The sequence below is a fragment of the Aquarana catesbeiana genome, linkage group LG10 (assembly GCF_042186555.1).
Source record: "Aquarana catesbeiana isolate 2022-GZ linkage group LG10, ASM4218655v1, whole genome shotgun sequence".
Classification (NCBI taxonomy): domain Eukaryota; kingdom Metazoa; phylum Chordata; class Amphibia; order Anura; family Ranidae; genus Aquarana; species Aquarana catesbeiana.
In genome coordinates this window covers 232,560,876-232,586,853 of record NC_133333.1, presented here as the reverse complement: position 1 = coordinate 232,586,853, position 25,978 = coordinate 232,560,876, and the positions used below count along the sequence as shown (strand labels likewise).

General features: G+C 44.6%; 1 protein-coding gene across 1 annotated transcript in view; it reads left to right on the top strand.

The window, feature by feature from the left end:
- The window catches only part of LOC141111273 (nicotinamide N-methyltransferase-like), a 302,361-nt gene that overhangs the window by 43,620 nt on the left and 232,763 nt on the right, over positions 1-25,978 (top strand). The window contains exon 3 of the mRNA XM_073603417.1: positions 13,953-14,415. Within this exon, the coding sequence (XP_073459518.1) occupies positions 13,953-14,376 (424 nt within the window). The 3' untranslated portion in view covers positions 14,377-14,415. The remainder of the gene's footprint in view (positions 1-13,952; positions 14,416-25,978) is intronic.

Sequence of the window (25,978 nt, the reverse complement as noted above, 5' to 3'; positions counted from 1 at the left end):
TATCTAACTTAAATGAAATGACACTGTCTCTCTGTCTATCTCTCTCTGCCGCCACAACACACTACACAAGGCCGCCACGCAGGCCTTGTACTAAACCCCCTGAGCCATAATTGGCCAAAGCCACCCTGGCTTTGGCCAATTATAGCTCTCTGTACAGATGGCGCTGTGATTGGCCAAGCATGCGGGTCACAGTGCATGCTTGGCCAATCATCAGCCAGCAACGCACTGCAATGCCGCAGTGAATTATGGGCCGTGACGTGCCAATCGAATTTGGCGCGAACGGCCCATAACGTTCGCAATTCGACGAACAATCGAACAGGCGATGTTCGAGTCGAACATGGGTTCGACTCGAACTCGAAGCTCATCCCTATCCCCGGCACATCTGGCTGCTAGGCTGTCTGAGGGTCTTTCCAGAAGCAAGAGAGTAGCGTAGGGTTAGGATTGCGGCTTGCAGTCCAAGCAGAAGTGACGGTTCTGCCGGCCGGAGAACCTGTCATGGTTGGAGGTAGAGGGGAAGCTGTAGTCACTAAGGGACAGACCACCTTCTTACCAGGGACCACAGTGAGTAGCTGAAGCAAGTGCAGGAGCAGTATTCTCACCAACCGGAGAAGGTGAAGAATCTGGAAACTTCAGCAGGTGCCAAGCTAGGGACCCAGCCAGTGGGGTGACGCTTGAGGAGTATCTAGAGTGCCAAGCCAGGGATCCAGCAGGGAAGTGGCTGTGACGCTTGAGGAAGATACTAAAGTAAGAAGATTAGAAGAACTCACGGGATTCAGTTGCAGTGAATCAGCAAGTCTAGTGAGAGAGACTGGGAGCTCAGTGGGCTGAGAATCTACAAGAAGTGATTGTATAAAAGTAAAGGAGTTTGTTACAATTTGTGTTAGGAACTGTTGTAAGACTGTTGCGAAAGGAGACAGCGCTCCTACACTTGCAGATGTGGTGTCTTGCTGGATGCCTTTCCCTGCATGGCTGTCTACCTTTAGAAGTCTCGGAGTCTGCCAATTGACATTGAAACTAACTAAGGGTGTCCTTGCTCTAAATTCTCTCTCCCACTGTTCTGTTCAAGAGAAAATAAATCTCTTTGCATTCAAGAAGTGTCTGGCGCCCATAAATTTACCTTACATTACACTCTATACAGAAGGATGTCAGCTGTCCCTGGCTCTGGGGGTTCGAATAGAATAAGAATAAAGGAGGCCTGGGACCTTGCTACACCAGATATGTTGGAGCAGCTAGTGGGTATTAGAGTGGTGTATTAGGCTGCCCATAGATGAGCGGGCTGAATGAAATAAAATGATCAGATCCCCCTATCCACACATTCAAGGTGAATGAATGAATCCTCTCTGCTGTATCATTATCTTCCTGCAGCACTGATCGAGCGTGGAGAATTCAACAGGGTGGTTGTACAGAAGTCAATTAGTAGATTGACTTCTGTACAACTACAGTGCCCATACAATGTCCCTGCTGAACTGGTCTAATTTCGATCCATGTATGGCCAGCTTTAGTAGATACTGAAATATAAAATATTGAAAGACACCTACAAATCAGAAAACTGTATACTTACCCGTGGTCATTTTCCTTTATTAACATGTACAATATGTATGGCATCATAGTGATAGTATATAACAATCTAAAAACAGAGTAAAAATTACCTATAAAGTTTAAAGGAGAAGTCCAGCCAAAGCTTGTTTGGCTGAGCTTCTCCTATGGATCACAGGAGTGCAATTTGTTTTGCACTCCTGTGACCCATTTTCAGGAGAGAGGGGACTGAAGTCCCCTCTCTGCTGACGTCATAGATATCAGTCCAGGCATCTGCCAGGTGCCTGGATTGACACCCGTCTCAGCCTCTCAGCGAGCCGCCCCTCCACAGCTCAGTGCTCCAATGAGCGTGGAGGGAGATGAGCAAAGAGCTGTGACTGACAGTCTACAGCTCTCTGCTCACAGAGCTGTGTAAACTGAGTGATCGGCGGTGTTCGATCGCTCTGTTTTCAGTGCAGAGGCACCGGGGGACAGATGCAGCATCGGACTAATGCTGCATACACCAAAGTAAGTATAAATCTAAAAAAAAAACCCTTACTTCTCTTTTAATTATTAATATTGGAAGTAGAAGAGAAAACTACAGATCTTCCAAAGTCCACCGTGGTAAGGGCAATAGGATTGACCCTGTCATGTGTTAAGGAGGTAGCATAAGTCTACCATATTGCTGCCTTAAAAATCTCCAATGGAGTGAAATCTTCTGCATGTTGCTATAGACAAGGAATCTCCAAACTACGGCCCTTCAGCTTTTGTGGAACTACACATCCCATAAGGCATTGAAAAACTCTGACATTTACAGACTAGGCATAATGGGAATTGTAGTTACTGAACAACTGAAGGTTCATAGTTGTGCAAGTAAATGAATTTACTTGCACACAAACACAATATAATACCCAACTTTCGGTAAAATATAAAAGATGATGTTACGCCGAGTAAATAGATACCTAACATGTCACACTTTAAAATTGTGTACGCCCGTGGTATGGTGCCTAACTACGGTACTTCAAATTCTCCGTAGGCGACGCTTTAAACACTTTTACAGGTTACCCGTTTAGAGTTACACAGAGATGCCTTTTACCTGCTAACCACTTGGGCCAGGTGAGTCGTGCAGCGGCTGGACTATATCTTCCTATTTCTGCAGTATGCTTTTGGTCTGGGCGGACCTCTCCTCAGCCTGCACCCTCACTAGTCAGCAGCATCCAACTCATGGGACCTTGACAACATAAGCGGGTACCCTTAAGCATTTATCATGGGCCACAGTGAGTACGTCCGGGTTCCCTGGTCTCGGCTTTGTTCCATTACTTGAATTGAAGCTATGCACTTTAGAGCCTGATTTCTATACAGGATCTTGCTGCTTGGTCTGTTTATATTTATATTTATTCTTATCTTCATTGCTTATGATTTATGCCTCACCTGAAGGCACTACTACTGGTGAATGAGCTGTCAGCTGGGGCACATCCCAGCATGTACACAGGTCTAAACAATCTCAACAATGAGGCTAAGTTCTTGTCTCTGACTGGATCAAATGGACTGTTGTGAACAGTTGGACAAATTACCTTTTTTTGAGACTTTTTGATGGTTTATCTGCAAGTATAATGGCTCCTTGGATGTCTCAATCTGACACTTTGCTGAATGTGTGAGCCATGGCTGATATTATTAAGTTACACAGCTGGAGCATTTTTTCTTAACCATTTAGATGCAATTTCCTGCACAATTGACCTTTGTTTAGGGGTCTAAACTTATCAGCTTATTTTATCTTTCATTTGTATATTCACTTTTTAGTGATCACGTATAAAGTGAGACCTGGAGGAGAAAATGGACAGAGGGGCTGCATGATTAAGGGAGGAACAAGGTCAATGAACGGTCAGCTAGGTCAGTGTGTTTGGTGGGGGTGTAGCCCTTACCTGATTGGAGGCAGAGGTCGAAGTGGCAGGGTTCAGATTAGAGGGTCTTTGTGGTGAGATAGTTCTCTCACATTCCAAGGAGTCAGGAGAAGTGAGAAGTGGCAGCTTTGGTCCCCCCCCCCCGCTGGAAGAAAGAGACAGAGTGAGTGAAGTGGAGGCCTTGTTGGGCCAGGTCGGGGCTGCAGCAGAGGATCGGGTCCGCAGTGGCTGCAGCAGCAGCTATTAGACATGCTGGGGGGGGTCAGGAGCAGCTCCCTCACCTGCTACTTCCCCATCTGCTTGGAAACAGGCTAGGAGGTTTCCCCCTCCTGAGTGCCTGAGTCCTTCACCTGTGCCTCAGGTCCAGCATCCACGTAGGAGCCCCTGTCTCAGGGACCCTCCAGGGCCTGCTGCTGGGCTTCCTGATCTAAGTCCCAGAGGTGGCCCTGGGAGGAATCCTCGTCACCTGCGGGACCCGAGGGGGAGGGGGCATCCTGCTCTTACTCCCCCTCCTCCCCCCCTCTTCAGATGCCGGAGTTTGTGGCTGCGCCCACTGCTGAGGTTCCAAGCGGGGGAGTGGCTCAGCATGGGAGACAATCGGAAACACGCAGTGGGGGTGTCATGGCCCCTCAGCTGCTCCCAGCGGGAGATCATCTGCCCTGGATGCTATAGGAGATTGCATGGAGGGGGGTCCACTTTACTCCCCTGCCGGCCGCCGCTGCGAGGATCTGTAGCCGTCAGCTCTCTCTGTGGCTTCAGTGCAGAGAGGAGCTCGGCCAGAAATTAGATCAGCTTTGGGCAGCAGGAGTGTTCGGGCACCCTCTGCTTGCCCTCTAGCGCCGCTGCAGCCTGGTAATGCCAGTGGAAGGAGGCCGGAGACTCAAGCTGGGGGATCCGCCACTTTAAAGAGACAGCATGTCCCTGCTGCAGCTGAGGGTTCTAAGGTACCCCGCAGCTCATCATCCTTGCAAGATATGGCTTGGGTAGATGATGATGCTTCCTGGAACCCTGAGCCAGAGTCACCAGAACGCAGGGTGCAAGGGACGCCGATGCAGTGGGAATCTTCTGCAGCATCTGGTTAGGTCACCCTGCCTTGCGGAGCCAGCTGGGATCCGGGCAAACGACCGAGGCAATCGCGTCCTCCATTTCCAATGTTATGTCTGCATTGCAGATGCAGACGGCTGGGGGTTGGAACTTCTCAAGGCAAAGGAGCCACGGAGGATAGGGGCAGCAATTTGACTATTGCGCATGATGCGTGATTTTTCCAGATGCATCATTGTATGGTCAGATATCGTGGCTAAAAAGGTTTGGCGTTTTGCTCACTCCATTGGTCGTCTGAACAAGGCGAGAATTAAGTTAAACAGGGAGGTAGACGGGTTTGTGGCTAAGCTCCGGGGCATGGTGGTTCGCCACCGGGAGCTGGAGGATCAGTCTGTCTGCTATTGGAGGGATGATGGTGTTCACCTGAATGCAGTAGGGACAGATATTTGGTCTTTGGGCCTAAAGGAGGGGGTGCTGAGGGCGCTGCAGGTGTGGAGGGATTCGCTTGAATGAGGTGTCACTCAAGCTCATGTGGCGGGTCAAGGAGTCTTTGGGGGGTCAGTAATTACATGGTTACAAAATTGTGGGGCCCATCTAAGGTATGGCACTTCCACTTGGTTAGTGGTGGTTCTCCGAGGAGTGAGGTCTCCTGGGTGAGGGGAATATGGAATTATGTGTGATGTCAGAACGCCTTTGGGCCGGTTGGGGTGCAGCTGAGGACATGGACGATTCCAGTTAAAATTGGTCCTTAAGGACTCCCAAAGACCTCTTGTTGTTGGGCATTACATTGTTGAATTTCCACTTATTGGTATGTTTTGATATTATGTTATTTTATTCTTTGGTTAATAAAATTGGCTGCTGTGGCCGTATAAAACACATGTCACTCAGTCTGTGTCTTTATTCTAAGTTTGTAAGGACCTAGGTTGATGAATCCTTTAGTCAAGTGAGACCTGGAGGAGAAAATGGACAGAGGAGCTGCATGACTAAGGGAGGAACAAGATCAGGGAACGGTCAGCTAGGTCAGTGTGTTTGGTGGAGGTGTAGCCCTTACCTGATTGGAGACAGAGGTCGAAGGGGCAGGGTTCATATTAGAGGGTCTTTGTGGTGAGGTAGTTCTCTCACATTCCTAAGGAGACAGGAGAAGTCACAGTTTTGTTGTTGGGCATTACATTGCTGAATTTCCACTTATTTGTATGTTTTAATATTATGTTATTTTATTCTTTGGTTAATAAAATTGGCTGCTGTTGCATTATAAAACCCATGTCACTCAGTCTGTGTCTTTATTATAAATTTGTAAGGGCCTAGGTTGACAAATCCTCCGGTCATGTTTTACCCAATTTTTTTTATGGTAGAATTTTCAGTACTTTGGCATGCCCCTACAGGGGTTATCATATTATATTTTATATACCAAACACTTAGCTTATTGCTTCCACTTAGACTTTTTTCAGTGGACACTCTGATTGGTATGCATGGTTTATTATGCTTTTTTCAGTGCCGTCACAAAGTAATCTAGAGCGATGTTGAGATGTATGAGCATTATGTGTCAGCAAACCCCCCCCCACAAAATTGAGCACTAATCTGCATGCTTACGTAAGTACAAATCTGCCCCCCTGCTTAAATCCCCTCTCCGAGCACAAATCTTTGCCCCCATCCCCTAAACCCCCCCCCAACACAAATACCCCTTCCCAAAAAAAGTCATGTCTCCTACCCCTCAAAATTCCCTCCAAGTCCACATACCCTCTCCCTCAACCTCCTCGCAGCGCCCCCCCTCCCCTCCTCACATGAACCCACAGTGCCCAGTGCAGCTACCTGTCCTGCCCACCCCTTGTCCCGGGTCTGCTTTTTTACACATGAACTTCCCCACCAGTGTAGCACATTGAGAGGGTGGTCTTATATTTACACTAGTAATATTTGCATATTTGAGCCATTTTTAAGTTTTTTTTTTGGATTATAGTCTATTCCACTATCAAGGAGAGTATCACCATCCTTTCATACGCATTTAATCAGATCAGGATTGAAAACATTTCTACCATGAGGGCTCATTTACACCATACATGCATGAAAACTGATGGGAACTGAAGTGAAAACCAAGCAGATTTCACTTGCAGAGACATCAGTTTCACATCAGTTTTCATGCGTGTTGACATCAGTTTTCATGTGTGTCAGTTATGTGCCATGTTCACGCCAATGTTGATGCCATGTCAGTTTTTTTCCCATGGAGAAAACTGCATACACGTTGCAGATTCCTGCGCAGAAAAAATCTGCATGTTGAGGTGTGAACAGGGCACAAGGCCTTAGCCCCTGGATCACATCATGGTGCAAAGACTCCAGTTTTTCTGCATGCGTTCTGCAAGAGCACAAAAAAAATGGTTCTCTATGTGCCCTGTTCACACCACAACACTGGTATCACGTGTGGATTTTTTTCTATGCAGAAATCTTAAATGTGTATGCAGTTTCCCACACGGAAAAGAACCTGACATGACATCAACATCGGTGTGAACAGGTCACAGAACTGACACGCATAAAAATTGATGGAAACTGACGTGAAACTGATGTTTCTGCAAGTAAAATCTGCATTCCCTTCAGTTCCCATCATTTTTCACGCACGTATGGTGTGAACGAGCCCTTAATCTTGCCTCAAAGTTACTTTTTTTCTGTGGGCTGCATCACAGTCTTGTGATATTTAACCACACATATTTACCTCTGAGTTCAGCACTTCATTTATTCCTGTGAACTTATTTTTATATTTACATATTCATCATCTTTGCTGGATTCCATGATATCTTGTGAACCTACACAGACTATTCATATTATTCCCCTTTTCTCAGTTGGAGATCATTTATTCACTCAAATGAATCCTGTAAATAGACTCATCCCAGTTTATTGTGTCCCTATAGGTTACTTTATCAGCTTTCTTAAATTGTGGTATCTTACATAATATTTCTGTTAAACATTTGTGTATTGTCTCTTTTTCCTTCTATCAATCTTGGACCTTTTCTTGTAATTTTTCATTGAGTTTTACGATTGGGATTTAGTACGCAGGTTTATTATCATGGCACAATCTCAACGCCACCTAAGTTTTTCTCCTGTTTTTTAAGACATGTATTTTTTTAGCTTTTTCGTACTACCTATTTTAAAGTGAACACCAATAACTAAACAACATTAAAAAATGTAATCCTTAAACTTCTACACTTGTTCAATCATATTTTTTAAGCCTCCACATATAGACAATTCGGATAATCTTAGATTTCATACCCTCCTCTGCCCCACTCAGATGCAATAAATAAATAAAAAAACACTCCCGCCTCCTGGGATGGTCTCCTGCTGAATGCCTGCTCTGCGCTTTGACATTTCTTATAGGTAAGAGGCGGAGCCACCTGGCGTCACCCAATGTCACCACCCTATTATGACTTCATGGACTGGTGCATGCTGGGCCTGTGATGTCACAAGGGCCCCTTGAATGACGTAGACAGGTGGCCCCACCCCTTACCTATATAAAAAATGTCAAAGTGCAGAGCAGGCATTTGGTGGGAGGCTGTCCAAGAAGGTATAGCGATTTCAATTTATATTTATTTTTTGAGGTCGGCGGTTCGGCGGGTTGCATGATTGACGATGGATTTATATTGAGGGACACCATTTTTTTATTATTTAATAAGGGATTTGTCAAAAACTTGTTTTTATTACATTTTGACACTTTTTTGGTGAATGGGTAGTGTTACTATGTACTTGATACCCATTCACATGGGGGAGGATCTGGGGGCCCCTTGTTAAAGTGGGCTTCCACATTCTTATAAGCCCCCCCGTCTGCAGACCCCCATAACCAATGGCCACAGTTATTGGGATGAGGCCCTTGTCCCCATCAACATGGGGGCAAGGTGCTTTGGGGTGGCCCCAAGGCACCCACCCTCCATTTGAGGGCATGTGGCCTGGTATGGTTTCCTGACCTGCCGGGCTGCATGCCCAGATAAGGGTCTAGTATGGATTTTGGGGGAACCGTATGCCATTTTTTTTCTTACAGTGGGGACGGAAAGTATTCAGACCCTCTTAAATTTTTCACTCTTTGTTATATTGCAGCCATTTGATAAAATCATTTAAGTTCATTTTTTTCCTCATTAATGTACACACAGCACCCCATATTGACAGTAAAACACAGAATTGTTGACATTTTTGCAGATTTATTAAAAAAGAAAAACTGAAATATCACATGGTCCTAAGTATTCAGACCCGTTGCTGTGACACTCATATATTTAACTCAGGTGCTGTCCATTTCTTCTGATCATCCTTGAGATGGTTCTACACCTTCATTTGAGCCCAGCTGTGTTTGATTATACTGATTGGACTTGATTAGGAAAGTCACACACCTGTCTATATAAGACCTTACAGCTCACAGTGCATGTCAGAGCAAATGAGAATCATGTGGTCAAAGGAACTGCATGAAGAGCTCAGAGACAGAATTGTGGCAAGGCACAGATCTGGCCAAGGTTACAAAAAAATTTCTTCTGCACTTAAGGTTCGTAAGAGCACAGTGGCCTCCATAATCCTTAAATGGAAGATGTTTGGGACGACCAGAACCCTTCCTAGAGCTGGCTGTCCGGCTAAAATGAGCTATCGGGGGAGAAGAGCCTTGGTGAGAGAGGTAAAGAAGAATCCAAAGATCACTGTGGCTGAGCTCCAGAGATGCGATCGGCAGATGGGAGGAAGTTGTAGAAAGTCAACCATCACTGCAGCCTCTCCTCAGTGCAAGACACATGAAAGCCTGCATGGAGTTTGCAAAAAAAAAAACCTGAAGGACTCCAAGGTGGTGAGAAATAAGATTCTTTGGTCTGATGAGACCAAGATAGAACTTATTGGTCTTAATTCTAAGCGGTATGTGTGGAGAAAACCAGACACTGCTCTCACCTGTCCAATACAGTCCCAACAGTGAAGCATGGTGGTGGCAGCATCATGCTGTGGGGGTGTTTTTCAGCTGCAGGGACAGGACGACTGGTTGCAATCGAGGGAAAGATGAATGCGGCCAAGTACAGGGAAATCCTGGACGAAAACCTTCTCCAGAGTGCTCAGGACCTCAGACTGGGCTGAAGGTTTACCTTCCAACAAGACAATGACCCTAAGCACACAGCTAAAATAACAAAAGAGTGGCATCACAACAACTCCGTGGCTGTTCCTGAATGGCCCAGCCAGACCCCTGACTTAAACCCAATTGAGCATCTCTGGAGAGACCTAAAAATGGCTGTCCACCAACGTTTACCATCCAACCTGACAGAACTGGAGAGGATCCAGTGTGTGAAAAACTTGTTGTTTCTTTCCCAAAAAGACTCATGGCTGTATTAGATCAAAAGAGTGCTTCTACTAAATACTGAGCAAAGGGTCTGAATACTTAGGACCATGTGATATTTCAGTTTCTCTTTTTTAATAAATCTGCAAAAATGTCAACAATTCTGTGTTTTTCTGTCAATATGGGGTGCAGTGTGTACATTAATGAGGAAAAAAATGAACTTAAATGATTTTAGCAAATGGCTGAAATATTACAAAGAGTGGAAAATTTAAGCGGGTCTGAATACTTTCCATCCCCACTGTATTTGGCGTGGGGTTCCCCTCCAAACCCATACCAGACCACGCTGTTTTTTTCTTTATGTTTTAACTGCCACTTTTTTTTTTGCAGCGGGGGAAACCCCCTTGACAGCTGATGAGTCATCAGTTGTTAAGTGCACTGCGGCCAGCTTCCCGGCCCTGCTCCTTAACAACCAGCTTACACTGCGCCATGATTGGGCAAAGCTTTGCCCAATCAGGGCGCAGAATGCAGCGCTCATTGACTTGGTCTCCTTCAGGATGGTATTTCATTCTCCCTTGCTTCGGAAAATAGGACACTACCATCTTGTTAATTTGAATTAGAATTTTCTTCCTCTTGATTAGAGAAACCAAGAAGTACAATGTTTGTCATGCTGCTCAAAGTTCCAGAATATTGAAGACTGTTATTATTTCTGACCTTGGCGATTTGTTTGGACTAGAATATCCTGAAAATGAGCTCTGCAGCCTTGAGTGCTGACATCTGACATATTGTGATCCAAGTTCCCACGTCCAGCCGCTTTTGCAGATTCAATACCTAGAGCCAGTTTGACTTATCCGAAGTAATGATTCCCATATACACTGGCTCAGGAAGCCTGTTTGAAAGCATGGAAATAAAAGCATGAAACATATGTCCTGTGCTTCACTGATAGAACACCACATTACTCTGTTCTTGTATGGACAGTAGCTGCATCCTATTACTGTGAGGATAAAAAAAGGATTCTGGTGCTAGGTAGAGTTTTTTTATTTATGGAGTAGTCAGCCTTGTAGCCCTGTAAGGTTTGGTCCATCAATATGCTGCAATGCCATGCACAGGAAAGGACTATTAAGCAGGCTGCAAAAATGAGAAATGCATTTAGTCGAAGGTAAAATGTATTGAAATACAATCACAGTGAATAATCAGTTATGAGAATGAACTTAAAGAGGAGGCCCCTGAAAATTAAAAGTCATCAGCTACAAATACTGCAGCTGCTGACTTTTAATATATGGACACTTATCTGTTCAGGGAGCCTGCAATGTCGGCACCCCAGCCGATCTTCTGATTGACTGTCGGGTGCGGTCGCCACCATTTCAGGTAAGGGAACCCGGCTTTTGGCTTCACAGCCAGGTCCCTACTGCGCATGCGCATAGCGCGCCATGCTTTCTAATTGGTCCAGCGGCGGAGGAAGGAGTAGGCGGCCGAACTTCCGAGAGATGGAGCTGCGGCCCTCTCTCCTGGAAGTGGGAAACAGTACCTGTCAAAAACAGGTTCCCGTTTCCCCCCCAAAAGGTGCCAAATGTGGTAATGGAGGGGGGGGAGAAGACGGATAAGCAGAAGTTCCACTTTTGAGTGGAATTCCGTTTTAACAGGCGCTGACCAACCAAACAAATGATGTGTGATAAAGGGACAGCAAGAGCCATTTACTGTGTTTGGATGTATTGTACGCTATTTGGTAAGAAATATCAAATAACATTAAAATAAATGTACACATTATATTGCCTCTTTGTTTTTTAGGGTGCTATTATAACACTTTTTGGAGTTAATTTCCTAAAGACAAATAGACGTTGCAAGGGAAGTTGTACTTTGCAAGGGAATTTTACCCTGCACTTAACGAATAAGGTGAAGGTCTGCTGACTTCCATCATCTAATCACATGCAAGTAAAAAATTTTTTTTTCACTTTCTTTGTACTTGATTTTATATTGTTTGCAAAGTGAAATATCACCTCATTCACTAAGCTCTGGGAAAAATGCCCTTGCAAAGTTCAACTTCACTTTCAAAGTCAACAACCTTTTTGCCTTTAGTAAACCAACCCCATTGTCTTACCAGTTCAAGAAACAACAAGCAAACACAAACATGTTATTTCAGTGACAATAGCTTGTCAAGCCCTCCAGATGACCTAATTTAAACATAAAATATGACCTCCTATTGACTGCAATGTAATTCAACTTCAAAATCCTAGTGCAGCACCCTCCAGTGTGCGCTACTAGAAGGGAGATTAGGCAAACTATAGTCTAGCCCAGGGATAAACCTGAGTCACTGGATCTAGGTCAGGGTTATTAGAGGCCAGGGCTGGATGACTCATAGCAGCTCTCTGATGCCCCCACCCTGTTTCTAGAATGTTGGAGAACATTCTGGAAGATAGTGGGCGAAAGCTGGGAGGGTTTGCCTTGAATATTTAGGGGTCCTTAGCCAATACCCAGGTTGGGGGCCTGGCAGGAAACTAATGAGCCATGCCAGCAGAGGAGTTGAGTGGCAGAAGGACAAGCAGTGTTGAAGAGAGTCTGTCGTGGCCCTTGAGGGACCCCTGCCAGGAGGGGTTTCACCTCGGGCTGGAGCTCGGGAGGCTGGCCTGGAAGGATCCCATTACCGGAGTGGGAAGAGAAAGCAGCCAGGTGGGCTGGTGGCAGCCAGGTGAGCTAGCATTTCTGCAAGCAGTAGAACTGAGACAAGTGTCTATGAAGAGGCAGAAGATTGTGTGAGATGCTGTTCACTCCACATTGCAAGTTTACCAAGGGACTGTTCCTAGCCTGTAATGGGCTATTGCTGAACTAACTAGGGACAGTTAGTTCCCACAGGAGTGAACCAGCAGGATCTGTACAATGGAACCAAGTTTGTGCAGGTGGAAGGAAGAAGAGGAATCTGTAAATAGGGAGGAAGTTTTCCCTGGTTTTAATTGTTGGACATTTTCAAGTTGGGTATCCCATAATCCCTTAACCAAGGCCATCTTAATGCAAAGGCACTCCTGGGCACTGCCCAGGAGCCCCGGGTGCATAGGGCCCCGCAATAATCTTACATTACATCATATTTGCCAACTGCCTGGGACATTCATGCTTTTTACTAAACTGTCCCGGATTGGCCATGTCCCGGGAAGCGTCCCAGAACCTATACTGTGCCCTCCTGACCCCTCCTGTACTGTACCCTTCTGCATTCCCCACTGCACTGTGCCCTATGTGTTGAATAGTCTTTGATTTATGGAATGTTTTCTTTTTGTAAAATTTATTTTATTCAAAGTACTAATGAATCTATGTTTAACTCTATCAACTATTTATACTTTAATTCTTGAAAGTAGGTGCGTAAATTGGGGCAAGCTGGTAGGGGCCCCAGAGCATTACTTTGCCCAGGGGCCCATGATGCTATTAAAGGGGTTGTAAAGGTATTTTTCTTTTAAATAACAAACATGTTATACTTACCTCAACTGTTCAGCTCGTTTTGCACAGAGTGGCCCCGAACCTGAATTTCTGGGGGTCCCTCGGCGGCTGTCTCAGCTCCTCCCCGCAAGAACTAAACACCTTCATGCAAGCTCTCTCGCATGGTGTTTAGTTCTTGCGGGCACGCTCCCGTGATACAACGGGCGGCTATAGCTGCTGACTGTATCACTCGGCACAGCCCCCCGGCGCGCCATGTCATTGGATGTGATTGACAGCAGCGCGAGCCAATGGGTGCGCTGCTTTCAATCCATCCACTCTATCGAATCAACGGCCAGGCTGAGTGGTGAAGAGGAATTCGGGGGCGAGCGCAGCAGGTGAACGGGCTCAGGTAAGTAAAATGGGGGGGACTTGGGGGGCCGGTATTGTTGGATGTTTTTTCACCTTAATGCATAGGATCCATTAAGATGAAAAAACATGAACCTTTACAACCCCTTTAAGATGGCCCTGCCCTTACCCCATCTAAGTTATCATCCCCTAATAAAACAACAAAAACACAAACCAAAGGTCTGATCACTGTGTCTGGATACAAGAAGGAAATGCTGTGTGACTGGCTGTGTAGTAGAGGGGAACCCTGCCATTAGCAACTCCTACAGGGGTAATGCTACACTAGTATGACAATTTTATTTTAACTTGTCAAATTACAGTCTAACTGACGTTTAGCAGAATTGCTTATCACACTATATCACTGTATATTTAAATATTTCCTGTAATGTCCATATTATGTTTTTTTCTTCTTTCAGAGATCAACTTCAGGAGACAGAAATGCGTCTAAGGTCGTCCATCAAGCAGATTTTGAAATGTGATTTTGAACAGGAAAACATATCTTCCCCGGTGCAACTACCACTTGCTGATTGTGTTATCAGTGCGGGGATACTGGACATTATCAGTAAAAATGAAGATGAATACATGAAGAATCTGGAGAAGACAATAAAGCTGCTAAAACCTGGAGGCCAACTGTTACTTATTGCGGCATTAGATACAACTTACTGGTTTGTTGGAGCAGAACGGTTCCATTGTTTTAAATGTAATGAGGAGTTTGTGAAAAACGCCTTTGGTAAGGTGGGTTTAGTCATTGATTACTGTGCAGTGCAGAGGAGACGCAATGTCAGCGATATCATTGATTATAAAGCTTTTCTATTCATTGTTGGACACAAAGGGGAGTAGATGATTGGAGCCAATAGCATTCATCTGGAGCCAAATTGAGCCAAATAGAATTATGTTGGCCTCCGGGTTTTATGGCAGTCAGAAATCACAGCAGTTGCGCTAAAGTCAGCAATGTTATTTTGCATCAATCTGTGTTAAATTGTGTTAACAAATATCACTATCTTATTAAAGATCATTAAGAATATAAATGTGTGTTGACTTGTCTTGGAAGAATATTGTAAACCTTTTATGTACACAATACATTTTTTTATCTATTTATTGATCACCAACGCATTTCAGGACATTTACTGTGTGCCTTTCATCTGAATATGGATAAAGATTATATAAAAATACAATATCAGATACAGTGTATGGACAATATATTAGAAAACATAACAAATTAACATTATCAGGTCCAATACCTAAACATTATTAGAAGTTTGGAAGGAGAAAAAATATGGAAGAGATTAAATTGATAAGTGTTGTACAGGACGGCAGGGATGGGTCCTGGCTGGCAGCTATATTTCCCCACTGTTTGGGTTGTGGTCCCTTTAACCACTTGCTTACTGGGCACTTTTACCCCCTTCCTGCCCAGGCCAATTTCCAGCTTTCAGCGCTGTCACACTTTGAATGACAATTCGATTAACAATTCAGCGCGGTCATGCTACACTTTACCCATATGACTTTGTTGTCATTTTTTTCACACAAGTAGAGTCTTTTGGTTGTATTTAATCACCACTGGGTTTTTAATTTTTTTGTAAACAAACGAAAAAATACCGAACATTTTTCAAAAATAATTTTTTTTTTTCATAGTTTGTTATAGAATTTGGCAAACATACTTTTTCTCCTTCACTGATGGCCATTATTAGGCTGCACTGATGGGCACTGATGAGGCGGCACTGATGGGCACTGATAGATGGCACTGATGTGCACTAATAGGTGGCACAGATGGGAACTAATAGGTAGCACTGATGGATACTGATGAGACTGCCCTGATAGGTGGTACTGATGGGCACTGATAGGTGGCACTGATGGGCAACGATAGGTGGCACTGATAGGTGGCACTGATGGGCACTGGTAGGCAACACTGATAGGTGGCACTGATGGTCACTGATTGGCAGCACTGGTGGGCACTGTTGGGACTGCATTGATAATCAGTACACTGATAATCAGTGCCCTAATTATTAGTGTTGATGTCCCTTTAACACAAGCCGGCTATTGGCTTCCTTCTTCTCTCCTAGCGCTGTCAGTGTGAGAAAAGAAACACAGATAACTGGCTTGTGTCTACATCCATGATCAGCTGTCATTGGACACAGCTGATCACGTGGTAAATGACCGCTGTGATTGGCCCTTTACCCCAAACTGTGATCAGTGGGTCTGAACCCAAGGGAAAGAAGAGGACTGACTTATGGTCCCCTCTGGTTTGATAAGTCCTCATTTGGGACCTGAATTTGGAGTTTCAGAGAGATATTTGGGTGAGAAAGAACTTCCATCCCTCATTACAGGGACTTCCACCCTGAAAGGATTTACCGTTTGCATCAAAGTCCAGAAAAGGGGGAGGAAACACTCAGTGCCAGTCTGTGAGGTGAAGTAGAGAAGAACACAAGTAAATGAGCAATGTTGGCTAGCGCCTGGCCGAGACAAGGTTGCTGAACTCTGATGACCTTCTCTTTGGGACCCCTTAGACATCCAGGAGATTTCAAACACCCTGTTAAAGTAGAAGTGTGACTGGCAGTGAGCCGAGCGTTTATGTTTTGTACCAACTATTGATCAACATTTTTTGTTTCCGGAGTACCAGCTGTTTTTTCTGTTGGCCTGTTTTTGACCGTAAAAGGAACTGTTTGCTTTTACTAAGGTGCTTGGCTGATGATCTCCGGCTCCAATATCACAGTGTATATATAATAAATAAACTACATTTTGTAAATAGCATGTCAAATAAATTACTTGAAATGTTAATTAGATATACACATCATAGAAACTAAAAAGTAAATGTTTACATTATCACAAAAGGTGACTTTCTTTAGTTATACTTTTTCGATTCTATAATGTGTTTATATATGTAGTAATAACTAATCATTTGTTATTACTAAAGTTAGCTAAAGCTTTAGATTAGTGTTTTTTTTTAAACCAGCACCAGGGACAGTACTAACATAAATCACTTGCAAATGTAGCACCCTCTACCACTACCATCCCATATACACTTTTCCCCCAACCAAGTTATACCTCCCCAATAAACGAAAACAAAACAAAGCAGATGACTGTTCATTGTCTCAGAGGTGATATATGGAGGTCTGGCAGCAGGATGATATGGTGGATGTTTGTTACTAATGGCAACTACACCGCTACACAAAGTACCTGCAAAAGGGCATCTGCAGGTCTTCAGGCAGAAGCTGCATAGTAGCCAATTACAAGATGTGCTGACCAGGATATTTGAGGCCACATAAATGGAGCCATGTAAGTAAAGAACTATACTTCAAAAAACGTTTAGATGTCTTTTTCACAAGACAGAATATACAAGGCTACCGGGATTGTTGGAGAATAAAAATCACACTACATAGGTTTAACTGGATGTATTTTTTTCAACATTATAAACTGCATAACTATGTAAAGGAACAGAAATGAGGGTGATTACGAGATGCAATAGGCCAGGCCTAGTCTTATCTATACCTATTTGCCAATGCTGTGTCTTAGACCAATGGAATTGGAAAAACAAATTATCAAAGTATTCTCTACCTCATGGAGTTGGTGATGTTTGAGGTCCTGCATTCAGCACCTTCTTAAAAGATAGCACTGAAATTGAAAGCTACAGTCCTCATTTTCTATGACCTATGGTGATGAGGAAAATCACTTGGCACCAGTGCCTCCTGGCCCTTTAACCACTTGACGACCGCCTCACGCCGATTTACGTCGGCAAAGTGGCACGGACAGGCAAAATCACGTACATATACGTGATTTGCCTTCCGCGGGTGGGGGGTCCGATCGGACCCCCCCCCGGTGCCCGAGGCGGTCGTCTTTTGTCCAGCGGCGATCCGTGATGAGGGGGAGACCATCCGTTCGTGGCCCCCCCCTCGCGATCGCCGCCGGCCAATGAGAACACTCCTTTGCTGCTGTATGCTAAACAGCAGCAAAGGAAGTGATGTCATCTCCCCTCGGGTCGGTATTTTCCGTTCCGGCCCGAGGAGAGAAGACATCTATGTAAGTGCACCAACACTACACAACACAGTAGAACATGCCAGGCACACAAAACACCCCGATCCCCCCCCCGATCCCCCCCCCGATCGCCCCCCGATCCCCCCCCAATCACCCCCCCCCCCTGTCACAAACTGACACCAGCAGTTTTTTTTTTTTTTTTTTTTTCTGATTACTGCATAGTGTCAGTTTGTGACAGTTACAGTGTTGGGACAGTGAGTATTACCCCCCTTTAGGTCTAGGGTACCCCCCTAACCCCCCCTAATAAAGTTTTAACCCCTTGATCACCCCCTGTCACCAGTGTCACTAAGCGATCATTTTTCTGATCGCTGTATTAGTGTCGCTGGTGACGCTAGTTAGTGAGGTAAATATTTAGGTTCGCCGTCAGCGTTTTATAGCGTCAGGGACCCCCATATACTACCTAATAAATGTTTTAACCCCTTGATTGCCCCCTAGTTAACCCTTTCACCACTGATCACCGTATAACCGTTACGGATGACGCTGGTTAGTTCGTTTATTTTTTATAGTGTCAGGGCACCCGCCGTTTATTACCGAATAAAGGTTTAGCCCCCTGATCGCCCGGCGGTGATATGCGTCGCCCCAGGCAGCGTCAGATTAGCGCCAGTACCGCTAACACCCACGCATGCAGCATACGCCTCCCTTAGTGGTATAGTATCTGATCGGATCAATATCTGATCCGATCAGATCTATACTAGCGTCCCCAGCAGTTTAGGGTTCCCAAAAACGCAGTGTTAGCGGGATCAGCCCAGATACCTGCTAGCACCTGCGTTTTGTGCCTCCGCCCAGCCCACCCAAGTGCAGTATCGATCGATCACTGTCACTTACAAAACACTAAACGCATAACTGCAGTGTTCGCAGAGTCAGGCCTGATCCCTGCGATCGCTAACAGTTTTTTTGGTAGCATTTTGGTGAACTGGCAAGCACCAGCCCCAGGCGTCAGGTTAGCGCCAGTACCGCTAACACCCACGCACGCAGCATACGCCTCCCTTAGTGGTATAGTATCTGAACGGATCAATATCTGATCCGATCAGATCTATACTAGCGTCCCCAGCAGTTTAGGGTTCCCAAAAACGCAGTGTTAGCCGAATCAGCCCAGATACCTGCTAGCACCTGCGTTTTGCCCCTCCGCCTGGCCCAGCCCAGCCCACCCAAGTGCAGTATCGATCGATCACTGACACTTACAAAACACTAAACGCATAACTGCAGCGTTCGCAGAGTCAGGCCTGATCCCTGCGATCGCTAACAGTTTTTTTTGTAGCGTTTTGGTGAACTGGCAAGCACCAGCCCCAGGCAGCGTCAGATTAGCGCCAGTACCGCTAACACCCACGCACGCACCGTACACCTCCCTTAGTGGTATAGTATCTGATCGGATCAATATCTGATCTGATCAGATCTATACTAGCGTCCCCAGCAGTTTAGGGTTCCCAAAAACGCAGTGTTAGCGGGATCAGCCCAGATACCTGCTAGCACCTGCGTTTTGCCCCTCCGCCCGGCCCGGCCCAGCCCACCCAAGTGCAGTATCGATCGATCACTGACACTTACAAAACACTAAACGCATAACTGCAGCGTTCGCAGAGTCAGGCCTGATCCCTGCGATCGCTAACGTTTTTTGGTAGCGTTTTGGTGAACTGGCAAGCGCCAGCGGCCTAGTACACCCCGGTCGTAGTCAAACCAGCACTGCAGTAACACGTGGTGACGTGGCGAGTCCCATAAGTGCAGTTGAAGCTGGTGAGGTGGCAAGCACAAGTAGTGTCCCGCTGCCACCAAAAAGACAAACACAGGCCCGTCGTGCCCATAGTGCCCTTCCTGCTGCATTCGACAATCCTAATTGGGAACCCACTGCTTCTGCAGCGCCCGTACTTCCCCCATTCACATCCCCAACCAAATGCAGTCGGCTGCATGAGAGGCATTTTTATGTCCTCCCAAGTACCCCTACCCAACGAACCCCCAAAAAAGATGTTGTGTCTGCAGTAAGAGCGCGGATATAGGCGTGACACCCGCTATTATTGTCCCTCCTGTCCTGACAATCCTGGTCTTGCATTGGTGAATGTTTTGAACGCTACCATTCACTAGTTGAGTATTAGCGTAGGGTACAGCATTGCACAGACTAGGCACACTTTCACAGGGTCTCCCAAGATGCCATCGCATTTTGAGAGACCCGAACCTGGAACCGGTTACCGTTATAAAAGTTAGTTACAAAAAAAGTGTAAAAAAAAAAAAAAATATGAAATAAAAAAAAATAGTTGTTGTTTTATTGTTCTCTCTCTCTCTATTCTCTCTCTCTATTGTTCTGCTCTTTTTTACTGTATTCTATTCTGCAATGTTTTATTGTTATTGTTATTGTTATTGTTATTATGTTTTATCATGTTTGTTTTTCAGGTGTGTAATTATTTACACTTTACTGTGCTTTATTGTTAACCATTGTTAACCATTTTTTTGTCTTCAGGTACGCCATTCACGACTTTGAGTGGTTATACCAGAATGATGCCTGCAGGTTTAGGTATCATCTTGGTATCATTCTTTTCAGCCAGCGGTCGGCTTTCATGTAAAAGCAATCCTAGCGGCTAATTAGCCTCTAGACTGCTTTTACAAGCCGTGGGAGGGAATGCCCCCCCCCCCCCACCGTCTTCCGTGTTTTTCTCTGGCTCTCCTGTCTCAACAGGGAACCTGAGAATGCAGCCGGTGATTCAGCCAGCTGACCATAGAGCTGATCAGAGACCAGAGTGGCTCCAAACATCTCTATGGCCTAAGAAACCGGAAGCTACGAGTATTTCATGACTTAGATTTCGCCGGATGTAAATAGCGCCATTGGGAAATTGGGGAAGCATTTTATCACACCGATCTTGGTGTGGTCAGATGCTTTGAGGGCAGAGGAGAGATCTAGGGTCTAATAGACCACAATTTTTTCAAAAAAGAGTACCTGTCACTACCTATTGCTATCATAGGGGATATTTACATTCCCCGAGATAACAATAAAAATGATTAAAAAAAAAAATATGAAAGGAACAGTTTAAAAGTAAGATTAAAAAAGCAAAAAAATAATAAAGAAAAACAAAAAAAAAAAAAAACACCCCTGTCGCCCCCTGCTCTCGCGCTAAGGCGAACGCAAGCGGCGGTCTGTCGTCAAACATAAACAGCAATTGCACCATGCATGTGAGGTATCACCGCGAAGGCCAGATCGAGTGCAGTAATTTTTCCAGTAGACCTCCTCTGTAAATCTAAAGTGGTAACCTGTAAAGGCTTTTGAAGGCTTTTAAACATGTATTTATTTTGTTGCCACTGCACGTTTGTGCGCAATTTTAAAGCATGTCATGTTTGGTATCCATGTACTCGGCCTAAGATCATCTTTTTTATTTCATCAAACATTTGGGCAATATAGCGTGTTTTAGTGCATTAAAATTAAAAAAAGTGTGTTTTTTCCCCAAAAAATGCGTTTGAAAAATCGCTGCGCAATTACTGTGTGAAAAAAAAAAATGAAACACCCACCATTTTAATCTGTAGGGCATTTGCTTTAAAAAAAATATATAATGTTTGGGGGTTCAAAGTAATTTTTTTGCAAAAAAAAAAACTTTTTCATGTAAACAATAAGTGTCAGAAAGGGCTTTGTCTTCAAGTGGTTAGAAGAGTGGGTGATGTGTGACATAAGCTTCTAAATGTTGTGCATAAAATGCCAGGACAGTTCAAAACCCCCCCAAATGACCCCATTTTGGAAAGTAGACACCCCAAGCTATTTGCTGAGAGGCATGTCGAGTCCATGGAATATTTTATATTGCGACACAAGTTGCGGGAAAGAGACAAATTTTTTTTTTTTTTTTTTTGCACAAAGTTGTCACTAAATGATATATTGCTCAAACATGCCATGGAAATATGTGAAATTACACCCCAAAATACATTCTGCTGCTTCTCCTGAGTACGGGGATACCACATGTGTGAGACTTTTTGGGAGCCTAGCCGCGTACGGGACCCCGAAAACCAAGCACCGCCTTCAGGCTTTCTAAGGGCGTGAATTTTTGATTTCACTCTTCACTGCCTATCACAGTTTCGGAGGCCATGGAATGCCCAGGTGGCACAAAACCCCCCCAAATGACCCCATTTTGGAAAGTAGACACCCCAAGCTATTTGCTGAGAGGTATAGTGAGTATTTTGCAGACCTCACTTTTTGTCACAAAGTTTTGAAAATTGAAAAAAGAAAAAAAAAAATGTTTTTTCTTGTCTTTCTTCATTTTCAAAAACAAATGAGAGCTGCAAAATACTCACCATGCCTTTCAGCAAATAGCTTGGGGTGTCTACTTTCCAAAATGGGGTCATTTGGGGGGGTTTTGTGCCACCTGGGCATTCCATGGCCTCCGAAACTGTGATAGGCAGTAAAGAGTGAAATCAAAAATTTTCACCCTTAGAAATCCTGAAGGCAGTGATTGGTTTTCGGGGTCCAGTACGCGGCTAGGCTCCCAAAAAGTCCCACACATGTGGTATCCTCGTACTCAGGAGAAGCAGCTAAATGTATTTTGGGGTGCAATTCCACATATGCCCATGGCCTGTGTGAGCAATATATCATTTAGTGACAACTTTATGAAAAAAAAAAAAAAAAAAAGTGTCACTTTCCCGCAACTTGTGTCAAAATATAAAATATTCCATGGACTCAATATGCCTCTCAGCAAATAGCTTGGGGTGTCTACTTTCCAAAATGGGGTCATTTTGGGGGGTTTTGTGCCACCTGGGCATTCCATGGCCTCCGAAACTGTGATAGGCAGTGAAGAGTGAAAGCAAAAATTTACACCCTGAGAAATCCTGAAGGCGGTGATTGGTTTTCGGGGCCCCGTACGCGGCTAGGCTCCCAAAAAGTCCCACACATGTGGTATCCCCATACTCAGGAGAAGCAGCTAAATGTATTTTGGGGTGCAATTCCACATAGGCCCATGGCCTGTGTGAGCAATATATCATTTAGTGACGACTTTTTGTAAATATTTTTTTTTTTTGTCATTTTTCAATCACTTGGGACAAAAAAAATAAATATTCAATGGGTTCAACATGCCTCTCAGCAATTTCCTTGGGGTGTCTACTTTCCAAAATGGGGTCATTTGTGGGGGTTTTGTACTGCCCTGCCATTTTAGCACCTCAAGAAATGACATAGGCAGTCATAAACTAAAAGCTGTGTAAATTCCAGAAAATGTACCCTAGTTTGTAGACGCTATAACTTTTGCGCAAACCAATAAATATACGCTTATTGACATTTTTTTTACCAAAGACATGTGGCCGAATACATTTTGGCCTAAATGTATGACTAAAATTGAGTTTATTGGATTTTTTTTATAACAAAAAGTAGAAAATATCATTTTTTTTCAAAATTTTCGGTCTTTTTCCGTTTATAGCGCAAAAAATAAAAACCGCAGAGGTGATCAAATACCATCAAAAGAAAGCTCTATTTGTGGGAAGAAAAGGACGCAAATTTCGTTTGGGTACAGCATTGCATGACCGCGCAATTAGCAGTTAAAGCGACGCAGTGCCAAATTGGAAAAAGACCTCTGGTCCTTAGGCAGCATAATGGTCTGGGGCTCAAGTGGTTAAGGGGTTACAGATGCCGGGAGGCAGGGCGGGGTTTATGATCATGTGACCACCATGATTGTCTGTCACAGCAGTCACATTATTGGAAAGCTTTCTGTTAGTCGCCGGTAACTGTGCTGGGAGCGCACAGGGCGCGCGCTCTCAATACAGCTGTGTTTACAAAATGATATGCAAATCTGCGGCCGCTCGGAGAGGCCATATATTTGTGTACTGTCAGTGCAAAGGAGTTAAAAAGGCCAGCTAGGAAATGCACCACTATGCAAACAGTGTAGCCAAAGGAGCTGATTGTAGATACATAGAAACTCAACTATTGGATTAGTTAAAGGCTAAGTTCACCTCATTGCATGCATTGTGATAGTACATAGCCCCAAGAGCTGTGCAGTGAATACTCCAAGTGTGAGGTCTGTTACACAGGCTGGTGTGGGTGGTCATAATATACTGTATACGTGCAGCAGAGATTGGGGGAAGGGTGTTAGGGTGATGTGAGCTAGTTCATCTTTTCATAAAAAAATTAGAAACCAAGCTTAAATTCTTTGGTTTTCACTTGTTAGAGCCTCAAATGTATTACATATAACTTCTCAATGAATTACACTAATCAACCTCCGGATAAACCTTTTAATACAGAAAACTAAAAGACTCTGAGAATTTGCACAGAGTCTAAAAGGTTGTTTGAACTTCAGACCTTAAGAACTTCAGACCTGGACCCAGAAAGAAGTAAACTTTTTTTAAACTGAAACTGTTTCATGTTTACAAGGCTTTCAGAACTTACAAGTGTTACTGCTGCCAAGCTAGTGAAAAACAAACCTAAACCTTTCTATTCAGCTGACCAAGAGTCAACACTCTTAAATTCGATGACGGTGTCCTCTATTGTTCAACTTAAAGTGAAAGTAAACCCAACTATCATTTTCAGCCAAGGAAGCTGTCATCTTGGTCTCTGTTTACTCTTCAGCTGCCATTAAGCTGCACATGTGATCAGTTGATTGGATGGTTTATCGGGTTCTATCGGGTTGAGGTCAGGACTCTGTGCAGGCCAGTCAAATTCCTCCACCTCAAACTCACTCTTCCATGTCTTTATGGACCTTGCTTTGTGCACTGGTCCAAATCCTTGGGTGGAGGGGGGATTATGGTGTGGGGTTGCTTTTCAGGGGTTGGGCTTGGCCCTTTAGTTCCAGTGAAGGGAACTCTTAAGCCGTCAGTATACCAAGACATTTTGTACAATTTCATGCTCCCAACTTTGAGGGAACAGTTTGGGGATGGTCCCTTCCTGTTCCAACATGACTGCACACCAATGCACAAAGCAAGGTCCATAAAGACACGGATGAGCAGACACATCGGACACTTTTGACACATTTTTGGGACCATTGGCATTTATATAGTGATCAGTGCTATAAAAATGCACTGATTACTGTAAAAATGTCACTGGCATGGAAGGGGTTAACACTAGGGGGCGATCAAGGGGTTAACTGTGTTCCCTATGTGTGTTTCTAACTGTAGGGGGAGGGGACTGACCTAAAGGAAATGACAGATCGTGATTGCTAGCTATTAGGAACTCACGATCTGTCTCTCCTCACAGAACAGGTATTTGTGTGTTTACACACACACGTCCCTGTTTTGCCTCTCGTGCCTGTAATCGCTCGTGGCTGGCAGTCATTGCGACCATCGGCCACGAGCATCTGCACCCCCACAGTGCAGTGGGCGCATGCGTGTGCCTCCGGTGGCATGCGCGTGCCTGCTATCCCGATCCCACGAGCCGACGTATAGCTACAACGGCTCGCGGGATCGTGCTGACCTGCTGCAGTATAATGACGGCGGCTGGTCAGCAAGTGGTTAAAGGAGTTGTAAAGTCAGAGGGTTTTTGTTATCTTAATGCATTCTATACATTAAGATAAAAAGCCTTCTGTATGCAGCAGTGGCCCCAGCACCCCTAATACTTACCTGAGCCCCATCTCTGTACAGCGATGTCCACGAGTGTCTCGGCTGTCCGAGACTCTCCCTCCTGATTGGCTGAGACTCAGCTGCTGTCAATCAAAGTCAGGAGATAGAGGGGGTGGGGCTGGGCCGCAGTTCCATGTCTGAATGGACACAGGAATATGTGGCTCGGGTGCCCCCATAGCATGCTGCTTGCTGTGGGGGCACTCAACAAGAGGGAGGGGCCAGGAGAGCCAAAGAGGGACCTGAGAAGAGGAGGATCCAGGCTGCAAATCCACTGCACAGAGGAGGTAAGTATGACATGTTTGTTATTTTTATAGAAAAAAAAAACCTAGACTTTACAATCAATTCTGAATATAACTTGTAGACGTTGCTGATAAATTCATTGAGGAAACAAAATTTACGTTCTTCACTTGCAGAATATTGGAAACTTACCCTGTAATGCCCATTTAATATTTTATTCAGAGAGGAAATTCAGGAGAAAGAAATTCACCTAAAATAGTTTATCAAGCAGGGTTTTAAATGTGATTCTGAACAGGAAAACATAACCTCGCCGGAGGTGTTACCGCTTTCTGATTGCATTGTTAATGCACGGATACTGGATTTTATCAGGAAAAATTAAAATGAATACATTTTCATCTCTGACCACCTCTGTACAGTACCATGTACACATCCTCAGACCACCTCCTCTGTACCATGTCTGCATCCTCTGACCACCTCTGTACCATGTCTGCAGCCGCTAACCATCTCTTGTATCATGTCTGCAATCTCTGACCATCTCTTGTCTTGTATCATATCTGCAGTCTCTTTGGGGAAGCCTAGAGAGGCATTGAAAGTTAGAACGCCGCTGGGATGGGGATTACGGGAGGAGACGGTGTGGACTGTGGAGAAGAGACTATAAGATAAAACCAGAGCCACCAAG